This window comes from Haemaphysalis longicornis, unplaced genomic scaffold (assembly GCF_048455015.1).
Source record: "Haemaphysalis longicornis isolate Haplotype H1 unplaced genomic scaffold, Haemaphysalis longicornis Haplotype H1 scaffold_1, whole genome shotgun sequence".
Lineage (NCBI taxonomy): Eukaryota > Metazoa > Arthropoda > Arachnida > Ixodida > Ixodidae > Haemaphysalis > Haemaphysalis longicornis.
Genome location: NW_027526203.1, coordinates 231,546,811 through 231,569,986, shown reverse-complemented (window position 1 = coordinate 231,569,986; position 23,176 = coordinate 231,546,811). Strand labels below are relative to the sequence as shown.

Genomic DNA, 23,176 nt, shown 5'->3' with positions numbered 1-23,176 from the left:
TAGTTCTATCAGAACCAGTGCAAGTTCGAACAAAGCAATGAAACATGGCAACACATTTTATTATCAGGGTACACAGGCAAATTCCTCTGGCTGACAGAAATCTGGCTGAATAATTTATGTTACATAAGTTCGTAACCTGATTAAGAACGAATGAATAAATTGCAATGCGAATCCACAAAATAGCTGCAGCATGCAATCAGAAAAGCTCGTCAAACCTGTACGGTCCAGCCGTAGGTACAGTGGTGATCTCGCTAAGGGTGAACACGGGAGCGCGTGGCCGCCGGTACTATCAGCGCAGCCTACCGTGCCCAGCGCGAACCATCAGGCATGCGCTGTGCGGGCCGTGCGATATTTTGCTTTCAGCGCGCGCATCGCGTCATCAGAGCGTCTGCTCGTCGTCTGCTATGTTCCGTCTCGTCTGGTAATGGTACCTTGGTTTGATCTGCGATTCCTGGATTCTTGCATGAAAACGCCCAAATATAAAAATGTAAAGGATTATATTTTTCTCCCGTATATGGAATGAAGGTCGTAGCGCCTGCGCCACCTTTGAGCGACCACCTTCAAAGCTTTGAATTGCGTGTTTTACGTGCATTTAAAAGACTTTCGTAAGCACTTGCAAAAATAAAGTGCTGTTAAAATCTGCGTGATATTTTGATTGAGTCTGTTTGAAACAAGTGCGAGTTATGCTGCTGTGCCAAAACCATTGTATTGGAGCTAAAGAACGAATTACCGCTCACACGGAAACATTTTTTATGTGGATTCTAGATTCCACTCATTCAAACAGTGGCTGAGAGCTCCACCGCTACACGCGCGATAAACGTAGCAGACGACGCGCAGACGCTCCGATGACGCTGTGCGCGCGCTGAAAGCATAGTCTCGCTCGGCACGCACAGCGCATGAGTGATGGTTCGCGCTGGGCACGGTAGGCTGATCTGATAGTACCGGCGGCCACGCGCTCCCGTGTTCACCCTTAGCGAGATCACCACTGTACATATCGAGCGCATTAATGGCCGATTGAACACCATTCCCATTTCGATGCAACTTCAAAACGGCATTCACCCTTCCGCAACACGCGATTAGAATGGAGTCTCTTCTCCGTGAGGCATTCCGTTGAGAATGAACAAAGGACTCCGAAGCGGCGAGGTGACGGGTCAAAGATGGGTCGGGCGGCGGCCCGGATCACATTTGTCAATGTTCGGCGGGCGCTAGACACAGCGCCAACACTTCTGGATGACGTGATGCACACGCTTTCTTCGATGTCAGGCGTTCGTTAAACAGCATAGCAGACAGAGCAAAGATGTCCGGAGCCGCGAGGTGACGGGTCCATGATGGATCGCGCTGCGGCCTGGTTCATACTTGCAAAGTTATACGGGCGTTAGACACATCTACAACACTTCTAGATGACGCGATGCACACGCGTCTGATGTGAAATAACGCTAGAAGCCGCTTCCTTCTAACCGTCTTCTTCCCGAACGTACACACACGCCAGCCTCACTTTGATACCGTCGCCATCTTGGCTACCCAACGAAGACCATTGGATGGCTTGGCTTGACTTCGTTGCAGTTTTTTCGGCTTCGTTAGATTTCTTGCTGCTCTTCTTGCAGCCCCGCAGGTACGGTCAGGTTAAAGTCCCATCATCTGCTTTAAACGCCGATCAAGGGCCTTTAGGTCAGGTTAGCGTCACTAAATAAAGGCGTAGCTTATTTAGTGACGCTAGGTCAGGTAAGGTGGCTTATCGCTGGCGCAGCACTCCCAGGAGCGAAAATGAAAAAAAAAAAGTTGACCTATTTTGCATAAGAATTTGGTTGGAGATTTACGGAGATTTGTTAGTGAACAAAACGCTTCATAATAATATACCAAATAAACATTATTGCTCAAGGGCGATCATTTCAACCTTTTTTGGCTTGTGATTTTCCAGAAAAAATAAAAATTCAGGAAATCGCATTTTGCGGGTCCATTTGTATTAGTTTTTATTAAAACCAATACGTCTCTATTAGTTCGTATTAGACTCAGGTCTATCAGATCTATTAGTATTTGCAAACTAATACAAACTAATAGGTGTATTTGTATTAAACTAATACAACTTGTATATGAAACTTATAAAACTGATACAAGTTTGTATAAGACTAATACATGTCTTATACACCTAATACAAAAATGTATAAGACTAATACAAGTTTCTATCAGAATTTTTGCTAGGGTTAGTACCACAACGACCCTCAATTTTTTTTTTTTACTAAGACTGCACAGTTTCTACCCAGCATATATGTCATCACTTAAAGGGGCCATGAAGACAAAACACAAGTTTGTTTTATACGAAAGATTTCGTGTTATATAGTGCCCCCAGCGCTTGTCCGGAAGCAAAAGATGGTTTATGCACTGCAAAATTAATAAACGTTTTCCAATCCAATCCAATTCAAAAAGCTATAATTTTGATTCTTGCGCCAAAACGTGTTTGAACGACGTTTGCAATGGCATAGAACAGGTCTTTCAGCTAAACTTGCTGTGGAGCGGACACTTGCTTACTGTTAGTCAACCTAGATGGCGCCACCACCCCGCTGCAAGCCGTTTTCTGCCTTTGGCATGTTTGTGACCGTATTACAACCTCGCTTGTTTTTGTTCATGGAGAAAATCATCGTTTCGTGAAACATGGTGGTGCTCGACAAATATGGTCACGTAAGACACAATCGCTTGTGTCAATCGGCCAGTGTCGTTGGAGACAACCCCAAAGCCCCGTAGTGCTGTGCATCCAAACGAATCATAGTGCGCGCAGTACCAACAGCAGTACGCATTGGTATTTCCAGGGTGTCTATAGCAAATTGCCTAATTCAATTCCCCTGACTTTTCATGTTTTTTCCATGACCATTTTAAACGAAATTCCCTGACCTATACAACAGGCGCCAGTCTGTGGAAATGGTCCGTGAAGCACATAAAAAGCACATACAAAACACATTCTATCATAAGGAAAAACACATTCGTTGCAAGTGCCCTAATTCTCAAAATGCACTTTGATTAACTTTCGTTTGTTCAGTTTGAAGTTTGCTTGCCTTCTGTTACGGCTTCAGAGAGTTTATTTCTTCTTGCCAGATAGAAGCTTCAAGTTGCGCTTCAGCGAGCACCTCTTGCTTTTTTTTATTGTCCTGGCTCGACATGCAACGTGAACCGCATGGTGCATTTTTGCACGCGATTCAGGCGCGGCAGCTTCTGCCTCGCTCAGAAAATGACGCGCGTCGCGCGAGGCAGTGGGAGGAGCCTGCCGACTTGCGCCAAGAGCCGCACGCCTCATGGCGACAGTTTCGAAGCTCTCGAGACAGACGGATGGCCTCGCCACAGATGTTTAGGCTTACCACCCCGGCAGCATGGGCGCTTTCACTAGCGGCGCGGATGATGTTTTATAGTACCGTTTTCGCCCACATTATGAGCTCCTTTACCTCACAAGCAACTTCGTGCGTGCTTTGTGTGGCATTTTAGAGAGCGCTTAGAAGCGGTTGCTCGAGCTCTTGTCACCACTTCAGGGTCGAAGCCGCCGCCGCCATGTTTCCGCTGCTGGCAGCACCGCGCGCAGCGTGCAGGCTAGAGATGGGCAAAACGGCTCACTGCAGTGAGTGGCTCAGAACGGCTCAGTTCACTGAAGTGAACCAGTTCACTGAAGTGAACCGGTTCATTTGAACGGTTCAGCGGTTCATTTAGGTCTGTAACCTAAGTTAAGCATGCATAATCTAAATTATTACTCAATGTTATTGAGTCATTTATTTTGTAACAAGATCCGGCGTATTTGTGCTGAAAAGAATTGGCCTCACCATCATTACAAAAGTTTTTATGTGTCAGTGGTATTTCAGAATCGCTCTCGGTCGATATATAAAGAAAAAAAATTAAACTTTTTGTCAACTTTATAACCTCACAAATATGATCTCTACTAGTGAGCTGTCATGTCAGAAAAAATGATTCTGGAAAACATGATACAAGAAACTAATTTTAATATTGTGGCGGTGAACAACACTTCGTTCAGTTTATTCGAAGCGAGACGGGTCCGCTTTTTGGCAGCGATAATAGATGACGCGAAAGTTGCACACAAGACCCAGCTGGGTCGGCCGACACGCCTCTAATAACTCTACCTAAACGTGCCGACACGACTCCTTCAGAGCCATGCTCAGCACGATTCTCTAATCGAGCGAGCAGCCACTGAACGTCGGTTCTTAGGAGAGCTGCTCTGCCAAAGAACCGCCGGGAGCCGAGAATCGCCGCGGAACTGAGCGGTTGAGAAGATCCGGCTCGTTCCTGACTCGGACAACAGCTGCACGCACAAATGTAACTGTAGTGATTCTAGTGAATCATATGGTCACAGGAGTTTATTTTCCTATTACTTTGAAAATACAGACGCAGTTCGTTCACTGCTGCCATTGCGGCCTCCCGATCTGTCATTCACCGCCGCCGCCACCGCGGTTTCCAAATGGCGCCTCAGAAGATCCGCTTCGCGAAGAGCGGCTCTCGAAAAGAGCGGGCGGGAGCCGTTCTTCGGTTCTTTGGTTCAGTAACTGAGCGGAAAGAGCCGGAAGAGCTGAAGAACGGGTAAAACTGCATCCGGTTCTCCTGACTCGAATTGTCTGCTTCCACGACAGGGGGCGTGCTGGAGAAATTTTAAAAATTAGCCCCAGCTGGCCCGGCAGTACAGTTGCTTTCCCGCGCCGACAATAGATGGCGCAGAGAGACAGCTCATTTGACCGGGGTCTTCGGTTCTTCGACTCAGTAACTGAGCGGAAAGAGCCGGAAGAGCCGAAGAACGGGTCAAAACTGCATCCGGTTCTCCTGACTCGAATTGTCTGCTCCCACCATAGAGTTTCATACAAATAACTAGAGGGGAAACTGGCGCTAGTGTCAACGCGAACATGGCAGCGGCGCTTACGCTTCAATGGGAATGATGGGTAGTTGTGGAACCGCATTGCGTAGGATCAAAACGGGCTTTATGGCTGCGCAAATTGTGTTTTTTGACAAAAAAGCTCTTATTGCCCGGTTCTCCATTTATAATTACAGTGTAGACCATTTATAACGTAACCGCTTATAGTGCGGGACCGGATATAACGCGGGTTTTTGCGACCACCGGTTTGCCTCCCATAGAACTCAATGCATAAGCATACCGCTTAAGATGCGGTTGGCCGAAGCACAATACTGTTTATAGTGCGGTTTTTCGGCGGGTCTGCTGATCTACCGGCGCAGCTGAGGCATCGTTTTAGGGTAGCAAAAGAAAAAGAAAGGATGAAATCGGCCATCTGACGCAGCGTGCACCCCTTGCCCTCCTCTAACGTAGACACCCAAAGAAAAAAAAAAAAAAAAAAAATAGGCACCCTTTAGTTCGTGCGTACCTGATAACCACAACTGTCCTTGCTTGATGCACCTTGGAAGATAGCGACAGACTTAGCGACAGACTCCCCATCCGCGCGCGGCAAGTTGATTTTATAAATCGTGAACCGCATGGCCCGTTTTCGCGCACGAATCGTGCACATCGGCGTTGCGCGTAAGTTTTTTTTTTTTTTGTTTCTTTCGTGCTCGTGTCGACGATTCCGCGCTCGCGATGGCTTCTTCGCGTGGCAGTGGGAGGAGCCTGACGACTTGCACCAATGGGGAGCCGTGTACCTAATGGCGGGAGATTCGAAGCGCTCCGAGCCGGCTAGCCGCGCCAGAGATGTTTAGGCTTACCACCGCGCTATTTTTTGATGGGCGCTTTCACAAGCAGTGTGGATGGCAGTTTATATTCCACTTTTCGCCCACATAATTAGCTCTTTTCTTGCATGAGCATCTTCGCTTGCGCCCCGTGCGGCATTTCAGCGATCGTTTAGAAGCGGTCGCTGGAACTTACTGGAACTGCCTGCACCGCTTCACGGCCAGTGCCGACGCCATGTTGCCGCCTCTTACCGCGCCGCCCACACCACGCCAGTTGTATCCGCGCTGGCGTGCACTGCACGTTTTCGCGATACCAAATCTACCACGCGGTTCACGCTTTAGAACGTTGTTGCAGATAAGCCACCGCTCTTTTTCTTTCCGAACATTCGAGCCGCGCGAAGCCGAAGATTTCCACCACCAGTACGTTGCGCTGATAAGCAGCCGCCTTCGGCATCGTGAACACAAGGTGGGGTAAAAAAAAAAAAAAAAATCCCGCTGGCGTTTTTATCACGTCTTGCGGCGTCTGTTCATAGACGCTAAAAACGCAGCCATAGTCTTTCAAAACAAACACAACGGAAGTTAAAGCCGCGCTCGCCGTTTGTGAGACTGCGCTTTTGCCCTGCAGCAGCGGCTGATGTGAAAAATAATACGAAATATAGACCGTGCCTTCGTTTTTAAGTGCTGTGCGTTTGAGTGATGATAAATGTAGGTTGACTTGAGAGATAGGTGGCGATGTGGTTGAATTCACGCGTGTTTTGGTTATAGTGCGGTACCGCTTATAGTGCGGATTCTTGCGGCTCCCGCGACATACGTTATAAGCGGTCTACACTGTATTACATGGCAAACAAGAAAGTTAGTGACAAAAAACTGGTTTTTTACGAAATAAAACTGCGCGTTTAAATACAAAGCAGACGCGGAGTCGAGAAGGTTTGTGGAGCAGGTTTGCCATTTTTCGCCAACTACGGCAGGACACGGACTTCTTTAAAAACTACTTGTAAAAGTTTTGCCGCTGGTGGTTTGTAATAGCAAGAGAAGTTTTGTGCTCATAAGAAAATTGGAGAAGTTATATAGTGACGTACATCAAGCTGCGTTCCTATCAGCCGCCGGTGCTGCTGTTCTACGCCGTAGGAGCCGGCGTTCGCACGAAAGGTGTGGCTGTTCCAAGTGATTCGCAACCGCCGTCAGCTTTGACCAGCTTTGACAATGCATTGCTCTGCCGAATGAGCAGTGCCGCAACTCCTAATTAGCAGACAACTTCGCCGCACAGAGCGCCGTCATTTGTGTTTTCATGCTCGCTGTGCGGCAATGCATTGATAACCCACCCAATTCGCAACTCTGGTTATAAAACATTCCACTCAGGGCGGTGTCAGTGCACGCGAGGCATGCAGTTCAAGGAGAAACGTATTTTTGATCACTCCTCCCAACACCCCGCCTAGGCAAATGCGTTCATGTAAATCCAAAACGAAAACGAAACTGCCTGCAATCTATAGTAAGTTCCGCGAGCCATCGAGCACCAATCCGAATCGACAACTACCCATCACGCCCATTGAGGCGTACGATCGCAGCACCAGTTTCCCCTCTAGTTATATTGTAAGAAACTCTATGGCTCCCACGACAGGGGGCGCTATATTGTTCAGAATGGTAATATGTATAGGGTCAGAAAGGTCAGAATGGTAAAATTCTGTTTGGTAATGTGCTACCACAGCTGGGAGTAGACATTTATCAAAAAAAAAAAAAAAGTGATTTCTGGTTGGGAATTGGAAAAGAATCCAGCATGAAAAAAGTGATTTCTAGCTGGAAAGTGGTGCAGAATCCAGCAAGAAATCAATCAATTTCCGGCTAGAAAGTGGCGTAGAACCAGCAAGAATAAAGCAATTTCCAGCTGGTAAGCTACACCATACTGGCTGAAAATAATGGTATTTCCAGAAAGAAAAAAGGGATTTCCAGTTAGAAGAGGGCATTGTTCCAGTTGGGAATTGTGTGATTTCCAGCCAGAAAACGTGTCATTTCCGCTGCCTGGAAATTTTGGTTTCCAGCCACTGGTTCCGGCTGACACTTCACTCCAGTCCAGGCTGGAAACGTGTTTCATAACCCAGCCAGGACTGGAAATCATTTCCATCTGGGTATAGCCTGATGTCTTTACGTGGCTGTCTCCATTGAAGCCAATGTTGTGCAACTGTCTTACCTGAGTGTTTCCCTATGGCTCTGAAGGGTACCCCAGCCTAAGCTCTCTTTTTACATCACATTACTTTGTTTCCTTAAAAACCTCACTGGATGTGTTACATAAGGGGTGGGTTAACAACTGAAAAGTCTTTTTGTAGATGGGCAGAAAATAGCAATGATGTTTTGAATGCGATCGTATACCGTATTTACTCGTGTATGAACCCACTTTTTTTCTAGAAAATTCGGCATGAATTTGGGGGGAGGGTTCATTATGCGGGAAAAAATTTCAAAAGATTTTTAAAAGTTGAAATCTCATAGAATAAAGTTGCTAAGAGAAGCGCTGTTAGATCCTTACCATTTTTGAAAAAACACGTAGGTAATGTAATCAAATTTCTTTTTTATTCCTGACATGCTAGTCATGGAGTAGTAGTCCTGTTCACTGAAGCCGCTTGCGGTTTCACATTTGTTGTCGGCCCACAGCGCACCGTCTCTTTCGTGCCGTCAAGTCACTCCAAAATATCTTTTCCCGACACCGGGAAACGTCCCCTCTTTGGGCCCAGAAAACACACGGCGATCCCTGTCCACCGCCCAAAAACCTCTCGTTTTCACCCGTCGCGTACACGCACTGGGTCAACACTGAAGTTCCACCCAGCCGCATGGTTTACATGTGCATCAACGCATGCTCCACCACCTTCAGTTTAAAACCGGCTGTGTAGCTCATGTGCTGGCCCATCGTACGGCGCACACCAGGAGCTCAAAAAAAGGTCACAACGCAGCTGAACAACAAAACCATGGAGCGTAATGGCGACGTCGCGGAACAGCAAGAGCAGAGGAGTGCGGAGTACGTTTAGTGATTGTTCGCATGCCACCAAAACCAGGCGGAACAGCAAGGAGCAGAAAAAGAGTGCGGAGTACGTTTTGTGCTTTGTTCGCACGCTGCAACGTTTCTATGGCGCAAAAAGGTTTGTTTTGCGTTCAGCACATGACACTCCGCAAGCGCGCAATTTTTAAATTGTGAGCCACGGCATTTGCGCTAAACATCTCCGGCTACTGTTGAGACTTCTTTTTGTTGGAATGTGTTTTTAGCAATTCTGCGCGTACTGTAGCGTGATATCAAGTTACTGCGATCGTTTACGGCATCAGCAATCGTGCCGAGATGAAAACATATTTTCGCTGCATATCAATGTGACAAAAAAGTAAATTCTCAAGAAGAAAAGTGGGGGGCAGAGTTCATTATGCAAGTGGGTTCACTATGCGAGTAAATACCTCGTATAATATTGAACAATGACGCAAGCTGCATACTTTTCACTCTCAAGTTTCTGTATGTGTGCATGGTCCAAGAGTCTCAGACGGTATCTTCGTATTCTAATATTGGTCTAATGTTTGCCTTAGATAGCAAATTCCTCGTTTCTAATGTGAAACACTTGGAATTTCAGCTTCCAGCATACCATCATACCAAGTGTGCGACATGCTTTTGTAATAAATATAGTCAACGTGGTGTCGCCAGGATAGTTCGAAAGTCAAATACGCTCTCAAAGTATCTGCATTCAGTCCCAGGCACAAGATTAGTCCTGTTAATTTTGCACAAGTATAATCCAGGTGAACTTTGCCTAGTGGAACATATCACCACTTCAATTAAATTTTAAATCGCAGGTTTGTGCACTTTTTTGTGCATCCTCATCAGGTTTCCAACGTACATTACGCTTGCAGGATATCGCCAGTTGTAAACTGGCTTGCGTCATTGTACTCCTCATGTGCCTGACGTGAGGTAGCCACTTGCATGCTTGATGTTTCTAAAGCTGCGCATCCATCCCAGTGCACAATACTCCTCTGAGCATACGTTTTGAAGCGTGCAGTCAGAAAAAGGGCAGCTTATGTGAAGCTCCACAAAAGCAGGAGCACCTCAGGCCTGTGGCACTTACGCATTGAATTCTTCGGGAGGGACACCACCATCACCGCCGCCACCACAACCGCCGCCGCCGCCGCCACCACTCTCGTTGCCGGAGGTCTTCTCGCGCTGAATCTCTTGGTCGAGCAGGACCTTTTGCCCCTCGAGATGGGCCATCATCTCCTTGGTCTCCTGCTCGTTCAGTTCACGGTTGCCGTCCACGTCGTACTTGGAGAACAGCATCTCGATCTCCATGTCGCTGAAGTTCTGCCTGCACGTGGACCCAGCAGAAGCCAGCATTCCATGTATGCAACTTCATAACCCGCGCTTATATAAGTTGGAAATTGTATACATGGCCCTACCTGTCTTCTCGTGTAGGCAGTATTCAAAGATTTGGCCCTGTCCTAAGGGACACTAAGGTGCAATGTTTAGAGGGTGCCAACCTTGCTCCGAGTACAGTTATAGTGAGACGTACTGGTTGATCTGGAGGAAATTTTCGTCTTATTCTCAGCGTGCTTAGGGCCCCTTACTTTTTGTGGTGGAACATTTCAAATTCTGCGATTCTAGATAGGGGAATCTGCAAAATTCCGCGACAACATTGAAACGGCATAAGGTACATGTAACAGTTCATTTATTAGACACTTCAGACTCCTAACATGCTAGATTTTATTTACAACTGAAGGAAGTTGTTGTGGCTGAGCCTCTGGTGATGCTTTGTGCTTTCTTCACCAAGAGAATGGCACTTGTGAGGCACAATGTCACCATAGCGACTGAATGACTTTTCTGCGTCAACAGAGTTGATTGGCACCGACAGGTATTTAAGGGCAATGGAAGAAAGTGTTGGAGTCAGGTGTTCCATCTTAGCCCAGAAAGCCACGACATCAAAATCTTCACCTGGCTTTTCTTGTTTAGAAAGAAATTGTGCTAAGTCCCTGTCACTAGACTTGAGGTCTTGGGCAGACTTCAGGTACACTTGCCATTCAGCAGCTAGGGCTATAAATCCAGGAACGGCCCCAAATTCTGATCTCTTCTCTGAGAGGGACCCAACTTGCTGGGGATCCAAGCACCTCACACCCTTGAAAAACTTCCAAGTGTCAGAGTTCTCCAAGTATGCTAGTGCCTTGCTAGCTAGCCCCTTTACTCATTGCACCCTTCATTTGTTTGCAATTTTTGCAATCTGACCGGCCTTGTCGTGTGCAATGTTCTCTTTCTGTGTTTATGGCTAAGCCACTTCATTCGGGTGGAGGCTGCACCACCTAGCCACCTTTATTATTTGATAAGGTAGGAATATGCGGATGAAAATTTAAATTTTCTACAGTAAAAACGTTGCAGACAATTAATAGAAACCATTTTGCTATTGCTAATAGAAAATACCACTTTTTCGCCACATTTCACCGAATATATCGTTTTGGGGACGTAGCGCCACACTTTTAACGGTTTTTCTGGAATTCCGCAAAAACACTTTAATTCCGCGATTTTTCGCGAAATTGCGGAATCGCGGAAAGCTAGGGGCTCTAAGCATGCTACACCTGTTCCACCGCTTATCTTGAATCAACTCTTTGTGCTGCAGAGTGCTCTTTCTTGCCTTCGTTTGAAGCTTAAAAATCAGCCAGAGCTGACTGTGTTTCACTCGTAGCATTGAATTTTCCCGTTCTATGCCAGATTTTGAGGATCCTTGGTGGAGTCACAGCCACTCTAGACAGACCAGCAAGGGTCATCAACGGACACACTATACTTCAAACCTGCTTGACATCACTCTGGTAGTTTGTGAAGCTGAGTAAAGAAAGCCTGATGTGTGCTGCTCCTTCTAGGTAGCACACATAAATGGGAAGGATCTAGGCTCCCAGTATGTAGCAAAACAATGATGACTGACCAGAGAAACTGCACGCCATGTTTTGATTAAGGCTATGCCAGGCACTTGCAAGCCTTCCGTCTCCTTTCTTGTCACCCTTTGGTAGCAGGATCCACATACTCCTGCCTGCTTTATTGCACTGCACTGACACCATCAATGATGAAATCATCGGATGCACTGGCACAACCAGGAAGTGATATCCCTTCCCGTTATATTACGTGTTAGAGATTACCCATGAAGGACAGTTCAAAACAGTGAATTTGTGGCATCCTTGCAGTGGCCTTGAGGAGTCCTCTACCTGCGCAACTATACGGGGGTCACTTGACAGACACACTCATGCATGTTATGGGCATAGGGATCGGTAGGCTACATCCTAATGGAGCCTTCTTGACAGCGACTCCAGAAAATTCTTGGGAGTGGGGGGCAAGTATTGTCATCTTCCTGACCTTGCTTCTTGACCTTGAGTCCCTGCTTCTTGACCTTTAGCCAGTGACCTTGCAGAGTCCTTTGTGGGCTTTGCAGGCCTCTATAGTATATGCACATACATGGACGTGCATTTGCATCACTGGACATTGCTTGCTTTGCTGCAAGTTAAAGCTTTTAGTAAAACCATTAAGGGGTATCCCTACATAGCTGCACTGATCCAAAACTATATGAGGCGTGAGGTAGAGGGCCTGTCTTTTGCAAATGAAGAAAGCCCTTAGGCACAGGTTACGCACAGTCTAGAGCTTTTTTAGATGCGGAGCAACTTATAGTCTTGGCATGTCCCGCGTCAGCGTCCGCACTCACACTGTGCATGTGCAACTCTCCTCCTCCCCTCTCTCCCACAGCTGCGCGATACTCCCGCTACTTCTTCTCTCGTACCAGCTGCGTGCACTTCGCTTTCGCTTCTCCCACGTTCTCACTTCTGCTTTCGCGGCGCATGCTCGGCACTTGCGCATCTCTCCTCCTCTCGTCTCCTCTCCTTCAACCTTGAATGTAAATCGGGTAGCGCGCTGCGCGCGTTCAGTTCAGCACTTGCTGCGGTTGACTCCACTTCACTCCGTTCTTCCGATGAAGTATGATGGAAGCAACAGTCCCATCAGTTAGTGGGTTGGCGCAAGCAAGCGTTGTGTTTCCGTTGTGTTCGTAGTCGAATTTGGGGGAAATGTAGGTGAACCCCGCGATGCCCCGCATCTACTCAGCGTTCCCTTCGGGAAGATGGGGCTAATTTTTTTGGTTTTTATTTCATTGAATCCTTTTTTTTTCTGATGAATTCCTGTCCCAAATGAAACCAGAAACGGGTTTTTTTAACACCTTCACCGCAAAATTGAAACAAACACTGGTAAGGCGTCGTATTCGTGCCTGCAAAAATTATGGCAGGGGTGTTACAAACAGAAAGCTACACACTGGACATGCTTTCAGGAAGAAATGCAAAATATACTGGCCCAAGCTTGTCTGAGAAACATGCATGATCATGTTTAACTGGGTACATTTGCAGTAAAAACCAGTGCACATCTAGATACCTGTGATCATCTCTACCTTTCGTATAATTTTTAAGTTCTTGTCTCTCAAGAATACAGTAACACCTCATTAGAAGAGACACTCAAGGGACCCAGAAAACATGGCTCTTGTAACCAAGGTCTCTTGTATGTGATGTCGCTAACATAGCGAACATAGGGAAACCAACCAAATTGTTTCCACTGAAATGTCTCTTATAACCAAGTGTCTCTTGTAACAGTGTGTAATGAGGTTCGACTGTAGTAGGACATTTCTTCCCACTAACTGCTACACTTTTTTTATTGTCTTCCTTATTTCTCCCCTCATGCATGACATACTAAGAAATCCTGAATATCTTCTTGAAGCAGCTCTATACATGAGGTTTATTTGCATTATATAGTGTGAACACTAATGGACAAAATAAAAAACTGGCTCACGCTTTGAGTGTCTTGCGAACTTCGTCAAAGGTCAGCTTGTTGTCGTGGTTAGCATCTGCCATTTTGAGGGCATTCTGGATGTCTTGAATCTGATCTCGCTTGCCCAGCTTGCCCAGAATGCTGTTGTAACCCTGAAAATAATGATGTGCCTTAAACAATCTTGTTTACAAAGCCAAGTCCTTTTTCGAGTAAATGCAGAATAGATCCTACGAAACAATTCACAAAAAAAAGAGTACTACAGAGTCAATGCTTTGGTAACTTGTAAACTGCAATCACATGCATACAGGTATTTTTGCATTTTTCTCCATCAGAAAACAATTTTTGCGGCCGCGAATCAAACCACGCTTTCATTCTCAGCGGTTTGGTCTTTGTCAATGAGCTACCATGATGGGATGCGTCTCCTTGCCCTTGCAAGTATAAATTGCAACTTAAAAGGGCATTGAGGTTCATTTCAAACTGCACACAAACCAGATGATTAGGTAATGTAGTTAGGAACATTTAGGCAGGCTAAGTAACAGATTTTTCGCTTGCAGCAATAACCCCCAAAACAGCTTCAAAGTCAGTAGCCCTTTCTTTTTGTATGTTGAATCACTGCCACCTTTGTGTCTTAGTGTCAATGACAGACACTGCTATGTAGAGATGTGTTGTTTTATTTTTCATCGAAACGTAAAATTCCTTCTTTTCCTATTCCTAGCTGTTTTTTTTTTTAAGTTTTTGTCATCTTTCTTTTGCAACTGTACCCCAGCCTGACTTGCAGCCCATATCAACTTTTGATTACAAAATTCCAAAAGCAACCAAACCTTCTATAAGGCTGCTTTAATGTAAGAGATGAATGCAAGGTAAGGAGACACAGAAACTACCTCTCCCACAGAAATGGCAGTGGGCAAATTATGCTTGCGCTAACAATAAACAGAAAAAATGTCCCGCATGAGAGTCGAGAGAAAGCTTTTCTACAAAAATGGAGAGAAAGGTACCTAGTTCGGCCACACGCTGCACTAGACAATGAACGGGGGAAAAGAACCAAGGAAGCGAAAATAGCACGCACCTTCTTGAAGTAGTCCACGAGCTCAAACTCATTCTTCTGTTGGGAAATCTCCGACTTGACTTCCGCATAGGTGTCATTAATGATGGCCAAAAACATGTTCTGAGGAAAACCAGAAATTCACAGTTAACATGCAAAGGGCATCGTCACATGCTGTGAGAAGCTATATATGCAAAAGTCACAACTGATTTACTGCAGTGACCTTTCTAAGAGTGAAACTTTTGCTTTAATGTCTAGGCATTATTTAAAATATATCGGGGACATAAACACTTTTTTTTTTTTAACTATGCTTACACAGCAATTTGATGTACAGGCAACTATGCCCAGAGAAGGGTACGTTTAACAAAAATGTGGATAAAGAGGACTGCAATTCATGCACCTATGGAACCTTAGTAAGTATTCGCAAGGTGAATAAAGTGGCTTGCCAAGAACACGAATGCCACAGTTGCATAAGTAACTTGCAGGTAATATCTCTATCAGCCGTGACAGCTTCAAGCAGAAGAACAAATCCTTACAATAAAGTGACATCCAACTACCTTTCCCAAATTATTCATAACATACTGTGTATTATACAGGAGAAATAAGTTCGCTTATATTACTGGATTTACAAGTTGCATCTGTGCTTGCTTTATAAATTATGTCAGGGTCAGCGAGCCTACAATAAAACAGAAAATGAAAAAAAATGTTGCTGCCTGAAGCCATTTTGCCTGCTCCTATTTCTAAACCCCCCCCACTTCCTGAAAAGCAGCCGAAACTTGCCAATGGGATATCGGAGCTTTTGAAGCACAGCCCTTGCAAAGGCCTCTAAAATAGATCACCGCCTTACTAACAATTTGCGACATCCTACTTATGCAATGAAAAGTGGGAGGGAGGAAAACGAGAGGATGAAACACATTCACGAATAATCCGCTAATTTTAAGTAGCAAGAACAGATAGGATATTTTGTCACTAAATAACACAAAAGGTTATAAACTTTCCAAGTTTTCAGTGCCTCTTAGTAGACTATCTGGACGAATGCAACAAGGTTTCGAAAGAGTAAAAAAGAAAAATGTGCAAAAGAGAGCGGGTGTTGACGCACCAAGAGAACGAAGAAGACGAAGAAGACATAGCTGAGGAAATAAATGGGGCCCAGCACCCTGTTGGCCGCCTCCATCTCTTCGAAATCAAAGTCACCCAGGATGAGACGCAGAAGCGTGAACCTGTGTAATGACACGCAGCATGTAGTCTGGTTGCATTCTCAGTTCAGGGTTAATCAACACCAGGGGTACAGTCAGAGCATAAAAATTAATTAACTGGGACAATTTTTGGGAAATACTGTAACCTATAAAAACCACTCAGGAAATCTGACTGTAATAAAAGTACACTCTTAATACATATCTGCTTAATTAGGCTGAAGTTCAGTCCTTTAAAGGTATCTATCAAGAATAACTGATGTAGCAATTTGATTTCTACTATAATGCCAATTAAACCATATCATTCATCTATTTCAGTGGACATCTCTTCTTGTCCTGCTGTGTGCACCTTAGTGAGGTTCCAGAGTACTATTTGCCCCCTGTACGGTTTGGTAAGAGCAAAATTAATGCAGCAAGTACACTTCTACTACGATACCTCCTCATAATAAAGGTATCTTCATCAAAGGCGCTATGATAAACATTTCATTAAAAGCATGGGCTCTGGTCGTGTTCAAGCTGGTGATGACAAGTTAAAGCAAGGACCCAAGAGATTACTTGAGCCAGTTTCACCACAATGTAGTGTCAAAAGAAACTGAAATGTCCAACCCAGCAGGCATAACAAACTTTACACGGTGAAGGTGAGAAGCTAACAATATTGAATCTCGATTTCTGCTCAGACCCGTAAAAGTCATTCATCAATCTTTGCTGGAAATGTGGGCCAGATCGTACGATGAATTAACATGTGCTTGAAGGAACAAGCGTATGCACCAAAGAATGCCTCCCACATGCATTTAAAGTCTGCATTCCCAATGGCAGCTGTAGAGTGATTGTGAAGGAAACTAGAGTTCTTTTTAGGCACAAAGAACAAATTACACATGAACCTGTTGAAGCTGTTGATATTGTAAAATCAAGGTCCTTGATAATAACTGGAAGGAACACAAGTCGTGTCCCTAATAACATGTTTGTTTTGTTTTAGCTGCATGTACGTTCTTCTGCCTTGCATTATTCTGTATGTAGGATGAAAGCCCTTTGCTGCTAGACAACACTTGCCCTTTCCAATTCATTCTCCTTGTATACTGTGTTTTTATGTCATTTGAAACCACAAAGCTATTCCCGCAAACCTATTCCAAAATTATTTGTGTTAAAGAAAGTCTCTTGCAAACATTTATTGTTTTTTACCTGAACATGAACCTATGATGCATGCATACGCAGTATTTTCAACTGCCTCTATAGAAATGAAAGGATAGAAATGAAACAGTGCTGACACTATTCCACACCAAAAAATATTACCTCCATTCCAGTTAATACCCGCAACCACTTCTTCAATTTCATAGCTAAAAAAAGATAATAATCGTGGCTAGATAAAAGCTTCAAATTAAATGTTTTACGGTAGTACTGAATTTATACTACCAATATATGGTTTCCAGAAGTTTAGTTAACCAATTTTTTACAAGGAACAATTTTAGGCAATAGAAAATGCTAAATTCTCCTAAAAATGTGGACAACTTTTTTTGGCGTCTTTTACTGCCCCATATCTTTGGCATGGCTAGATCTTTGTGATGGAGGGGCATGATTTGGCGGTTATTCATTTTACACACTGGAAACATTGCACTTGTGATGCTTCAGAGGAAATTTTGAAGAAAGGCTGCCTAAGGCCCCCTGCAATGCCTTCACGAACCCCTCCAGGCCTGCAGACACACATTCGTTGCTTGTGACAGCAGTAAAACCTTATTTTATAAATGTGGCAGGGTCGGCAAATGGCAAGCAACAGGATTGACAAAATGTAAATGCCAAGAATGATTCCAACTTACACTGCATTCACAAATGAACTGAAGCCTTGCATTTGAGTTCCAAACAAAAGGTAACCCAGTTGGGCAAAAGCGAAGAAAACAATAAAAAACATGATGCTGAAGCCAGCCACGTCCTTGGAGCACTGTGGAACAAAGAAAAAAAAATACAAAGCATTAGTGCTCACTAAGAGGCATCAATGCAGAGGATGAAATGGAAAAACGTCACAGCTAATACAACTACTAGTCATAACAGGCACAAAGTATAGGAATACAACCTGCGCATGCTAGGAAGTAATCTACATAACATGCAACATGCTACAGCCTACTGCAGCTCTTCGCTGCATGCTGTTAGTGTAGCAAACACCCCTCCAACAGAGACAGACACATTGTGAAGTGCTCCCTTGTTCACTTCATTAGGCATGCAAGCACATGCACTGCATCCTACAGCATTCGGCTCCATACCCTGGAAAGTGTGGAGGAAAGCTGGGTCATGGTCTTGTTGAAACTGATGTACTTGAAAAACTTGATCCAAGCAAAGAAGACAGCCAGTGCCACGGCATTGTTGAATTGTGTCTGGTAAAAGCCTAGCCGGCCAAAGTCGGCAAACTCGTCCGGCTTTTCCAGCAGGCCTGCCAAAAGCTTGTTGACCATCACAGTGCGGTATATGCTGAACCCAATGCACACAGTGGAGATCTGAAGAAGGGGAAAAAAAAGCACGGGTCAAGCTCACCAAAGAGACATGTTTACAATGACTTTCAAAAGGTGCCATTATGTAAGCTCAATTGCAAATACGACACGTCATATGAGGCCCCACCAGTAGTCAGTGCATCATAGAGGCCATGCATAAAAACCAATGTTAAACACAATGTGGCATCATGCAGGTCAGTCACGATGTAATGCCAAATGAACATTGTAGGTGGCTCCTAAGCTGGTGTCCAACAGAAGAGTCATAGCAGCAAGAAGCTACTGACACTGCCAGAAATTTATTTTCTGCGAGTTCTCCGACATTCCAAGAAATTGTTGCTGGGCCCCAAAAGCAACAAGCAAGTTCATTTCTATTGATATATTAGTAAGCCTGGTCCCCTCTTTTTGAATGACATTTTTATACGCTACAAATTTGCTTAAATGTACCTACCAATCTAGTTGTAACAACTAAATTTTTAAGGAGGATATGCAGAGCTTGTTACAGGCTGCTAGAAAAAGAAAATTCATCCACAGGACTGCAACTGACCCTTGGTAGATTGCCCTTATACTATAAGCTAGGAAGGACCCCCAGTTGCTATTTGTGACCTTGCCCCACATCAGAAAGAATGTTATGCGAAGAAACAGAACTTCCTGCTTTATTTGTTAATTCATAAGCACAGAAAGCAGCTTTCATGTTTGAACAAACTCTTAAATAGCGACAAAACATTCAATCTTAACACTGAAACAAAAAAATGTTTCCCTTTAGAATCTCTTTAACCCATAAAACTCCAATCCCCTGCCCATGCAATTGGCTCCATAAATAAGTTTACTGAAGGCAGTGACTCAGGCCTGTGACGTGGCCACTTCTATACATTTCTTCATCAATGCCCAGACAAGCTACATAAATTTTTTCCCGATCATGCGAAGCCAGGTGTTAATCATGCAAACTAAAAACCACATTGAATCCTCCCGTGAAGACTTACACCCTCCCGATCACTCTGGTAAACCAGAGCCATAGATAGCTTTTACCCTCTGTCAGATTACGTTTCGGCAACATAGAGGAATGCTGAGGCCATAAAGGACGCCTGCAGTCATGCTGAGAGGCAATCTGCTTCTGGTTATCAATCCAGGGCCTTTATGCCCGGGAGACTTCTCAATGCCCACCCAAGCCATACAAGCAAGATTGTGGACAGTTTGCAGACACTGATTTGCTTTTGGGCAATGACCAGTTCAAGAGACGCCCCAGTTTTACAGCAAACTGCAGCAGGCACCTATGGTACTATGCAGGAAATGCAGGGCAGCCTGAAGCGTCCCTTAATGTATTCCCACTCACCAAAATGACAAGGATGTCAAGGATGTTCCACACAGACTTGAAGTAGCTAGTTCGGTTGCTCTTTATCTAAAAGATAAAAATGGGAGAAAGAACACAACTAGTCAGAAAAATTTCGTCGAAGGGTAAAGGATGAGTGACAAACAGTGCTTTAGAAACAGCTTACATAGCACACTAACATTACCCCTCAACAGGAGAATGCATCTATAAACACAACCCAACCTTTAATTCGGTAAACAAATGGGCGGCATGTCTAGAAACTTTCGCAAAGGATGTTGAAAATGTCAATGCATGTTTTAGTGGTGCCAGTAACATGTGCCAACTCTCCACGGTGCTTTCATTTAACGTGAATGGCACTCCAACTAACCACGGTACTCTTCTCTCAAAGCCGTAAATTTCAAGTGTAAAAATTACCAAAACAGACGACTGGGCGAGTTGGTACATTGTCTTGCTTGGTAACAGCGCAAATAAAACAGGACACAAAAGGAAGAAGGAACGGACACAGCGCTGACTTACAACTGAAATTTTATTGTGGTTGCCAGCGGTTTTGTAGGAACACTGGCAATAACAACAAAAAGGAAAAAGTAGAAAAGGAGAAGGAAAAGAAAAGTTTTTATACATGATAACATGAAAGGAATAGATACATCACGTATTCCTTGGCGTGTCACGATAAGAATTTTGGGAAGGCATAAAACTCACAGTGGTCATGACGAAACGAGATAAGTACAAATGACATAACAAAAATCGTGGTCGCAATCGCAATCGAACCGTGGGACAGGCCTAAGTAATCTTCATTTACCTGGAGGTGTGCGCTGCGCCAAGTACTGACACTCCTTATCTGAGAGGGAGATAGATGGTGTGCTTACGCATTGTTGTCCTAACTTTAAGATTTCGTTGGCTTCTAAAATTTCCCGCACGATTTGGTTGTCATGCTTCCCTATCACTATGCTCTGATCCAGCGCCGGCTGACATTTGGAAACACAATCGCGGCAATGTTTGGCGAGATGACCACTGAACGCTTTGGAAACGTTATAGTTGTGCTCCCTTAATCTTTCATTGAGACATCGACCGGTTTGGCCTACATACTGCTTGCCACATGACAGGGGGACAGAATAAACAACTTTTTCAGTGCAAGAAACAAACTTGTTTTCATGGTTGGTAGTACACTTGCTACGCGCCGATCCTGAATTAACCTTTCGGCACATTTGGGACAGTTTCAGTGGGGCTGAAAATACCACCTTTACATTTACGTCACTTCCTACTTTTTTCAGGCCATGGGCAACTCTGTGCATGTACGGAATAACCGCAAAGCGCTCTTTCTTGGTGGGGGCAGCCTCAGGCTGGTCCCCTTTCTTTCCTTCCTTCAACATGGACTCGGAAACAGCTGTCAGAACCCCCATCGGGTATCCTGCAACTAAAACGGCTTCCCGTTCATGATCCGTTTTTAGTAAGCAATTCTGAAGATGTGATAAGTTACCTCCAGGAAAACAGGGACCGAGGGTACATGGCAGGATCTTTCGATGTAAAGGACCTGTACTATTCATTACCGCAAAAAGATGTTTTAGTTTGCGTTGAAGACTGTATTGATCAGTACGGCAGTGTGGCATTCCAAAATGACATCGGCATGTCAGTGCAAGGCTTCCTAGAGCTGCTCTCAATGTATTTGACCTCTACCTACGCCAGTTGGAAGGGCAATACGTTCCTGCAAAAGAACGGTGTCTGTATTGGTTCTTGTATAGCGCCGATCCTGAGCGACTTATTCTTGGCCAGTCGGGACAGGGCACTTGAAGGCAGCTTACAGGGGTCTAGAGTGGAAAAAGTATTCAGGTTCGTAGATGATTATTTCGTGCTGTTTAACGCAGACAAATCAGGTTTCCCGTCTGCAATGGCTCAGGCCAGGTGCACCTTTGAGTCGTGTTTGTCCCTGGTCATCTTGACTCAGGAGGGGCCATCAAAAGGCTCTATCAAGTTCCTTGAGCTGAGACTCCGGCTTCTCGAAAACCACGTCTGCTGGCAATATGACCCACGTGGTAACAAGCCACTCTTGCCTTACGCGTCTGCTCACACGAAACTCGTGAAAAGAGCAATTGTCAAGACCTGCCTTGGCAACGCGTTGAGGAAATCTTGCCCTCATGCCATCCAGAGCAGTTTTGAGGTGCAAACAAGGCGGCTTGTGACTGCAGGATACCCGATGGGGGTTCTGACAGCTGTTTCCGAGTCCATGTTGAAGGAAGGAAAGAAAGGGGACCAGCCTGAGGCTGCCCCCACCAAGAAAGAGCGCTTTGCGGTTATTCCGTACATGCACAGAGTTGCCCATGGCCTGAAAAAAGTAGGAAGTAACGTAAATGTAAAGGTGGTATTTTCAGCCCCACTGAAACTGTCCCAAATGTGCCGAAAGGTTAATTCAGGATCGGCGCGTAGCAAGTGTACTACCAACCATGAAAACAAGTTTGTTTCTTGCACTGAAAAAGTTGTTTATTCTGTCCCCCTGTCATGTGGCAAGCAGTATGTAGGCCAAACCGGTCGATGTCTCAACGAAAGATTAAGGGAGCACCACTATAACGTTTCCAAAGCGTTCAGTGGTCATCTCGCCAAACATTGCCGCGATTGTGTTTCCAAATGTCAGCCGGCGCTGGATCAGAGCATAGTGATAGGGAAGCATGACAACCAAATCGTGCGGGAAATTTTGGAAGCCAACGAAATCTTAAAGTTAGGACAACAATGCGTAAGCACTCCATCTATCTCCCTCTCAGATAAGGAGTGTCAGTACTTGGCGCAGCGCACCCCTCCCGGTAAATGAAGATTACTTAGGCCTGTCCCACGGTTCGATTGCGATTGCGACCACGATTTTTGTTATGTCATTTGTACTTATCTCGTTTCGTCATGACCACTGTGAGTTTCATGCCTTCCCAAAATTCTTATCGTGACACGCCAAGGAATACGTGATGTATCTATTCCTTTCATGTTATCATGTATAAAAACTTTTCTTTTCCTTCTCCTTTTCTACTTTTTCCTTTTTGTTGTTATTGCCAGTGTTCCTACAAAACCGCTGGCAACCGCAATAAAATTTCAGTTGTAAGTCAGCGCTGGGTCCGTTCCTTCTTCTTTTTGTGCCCTGTTTTATTTGCGCTGTTACCAAGCAAGTAAAAATTACCCATCAGCCACCCACGTGCACGGCGTTAGTAAAATGCTTCTAGCCTAACCAAGCTGATAAATGTAGCTTTACTTTCGCCAGATTTCTTGCGCCCCCTCAAGAAATGCATTGCAGCACAATGAATTGCCTGATGGGTAATTTTTTAACGTTTGAAGAAATCATTTGAACAGTTAGGTCAAATTACTTGCATAACAATGAAAATCAGTTAAAATAATGATACAGTTAGGATCTGGCATCAGCAAATTCATAGTGAGGGTCTCCATACTTCAAAATACAAAAATACCTGAGTACATTTACGAGAACCCTTGAAAGTAAGATCACAAAACTATACATTAAAAAAAATGATACCAAAATTCTGCACGCCCCTCACAGCAAGAAAAAAACTAAAGTACCTTTAATGCTTTGTTCATACATCATGTTGAGTGTCTACCTTTTTGCTGGGCAAATGCACATGATAACCATGCTGCTTTTGCATTCAAAAGTGATCTGGAGGTCATCAACACATTAGACAATGCCAACAGGCCCAT

At 44.7% G+C, this 23,176-nt stretch overlaps 1 protein-coding gene across 1 annotated transcript in view; it reads right to left on the bottom strand.

Moving 5' to 3' along the window:
• The window catches only part of LOC144142634 (polycystin-2-like), an 81,334-nt gene that overhangs the window by 16,303 nt on the left and 41,855 nt on the right, over positions 1–23,176 (bottom strand). Inside the window, exons 7-13 of the mRNA XM_077674285.1 lie at positions 19,499–19,564; positions 17,944–18,174; positions 17,503–17,624; positions 15,598–15,718; positions 14,523–14,621; positions 13,478–13,608; positions 9,744–9,980 (exon numbers count right to left, since the gene is read on the bottom strand). Coding sequence (XP_077530411.1) covers positions 9,744–9,980; positions 13,478–13,608; positions 14,523–14,621; positions 15,598–15,718; positions 17,503–17,624; positions 17,944–18,174; positions 19,499–19,564 — 1,007 coding nt within the window. The remainder of the gene's footprint in view (positions 1–9,743; positions 9,981–13,477; positions 13,609–14,522; positions 14,622–15,597; positions 15,719–17,502; positions 17,625–17,943; positions 18,175–19,498; positions 19,565–23,176) is intronic.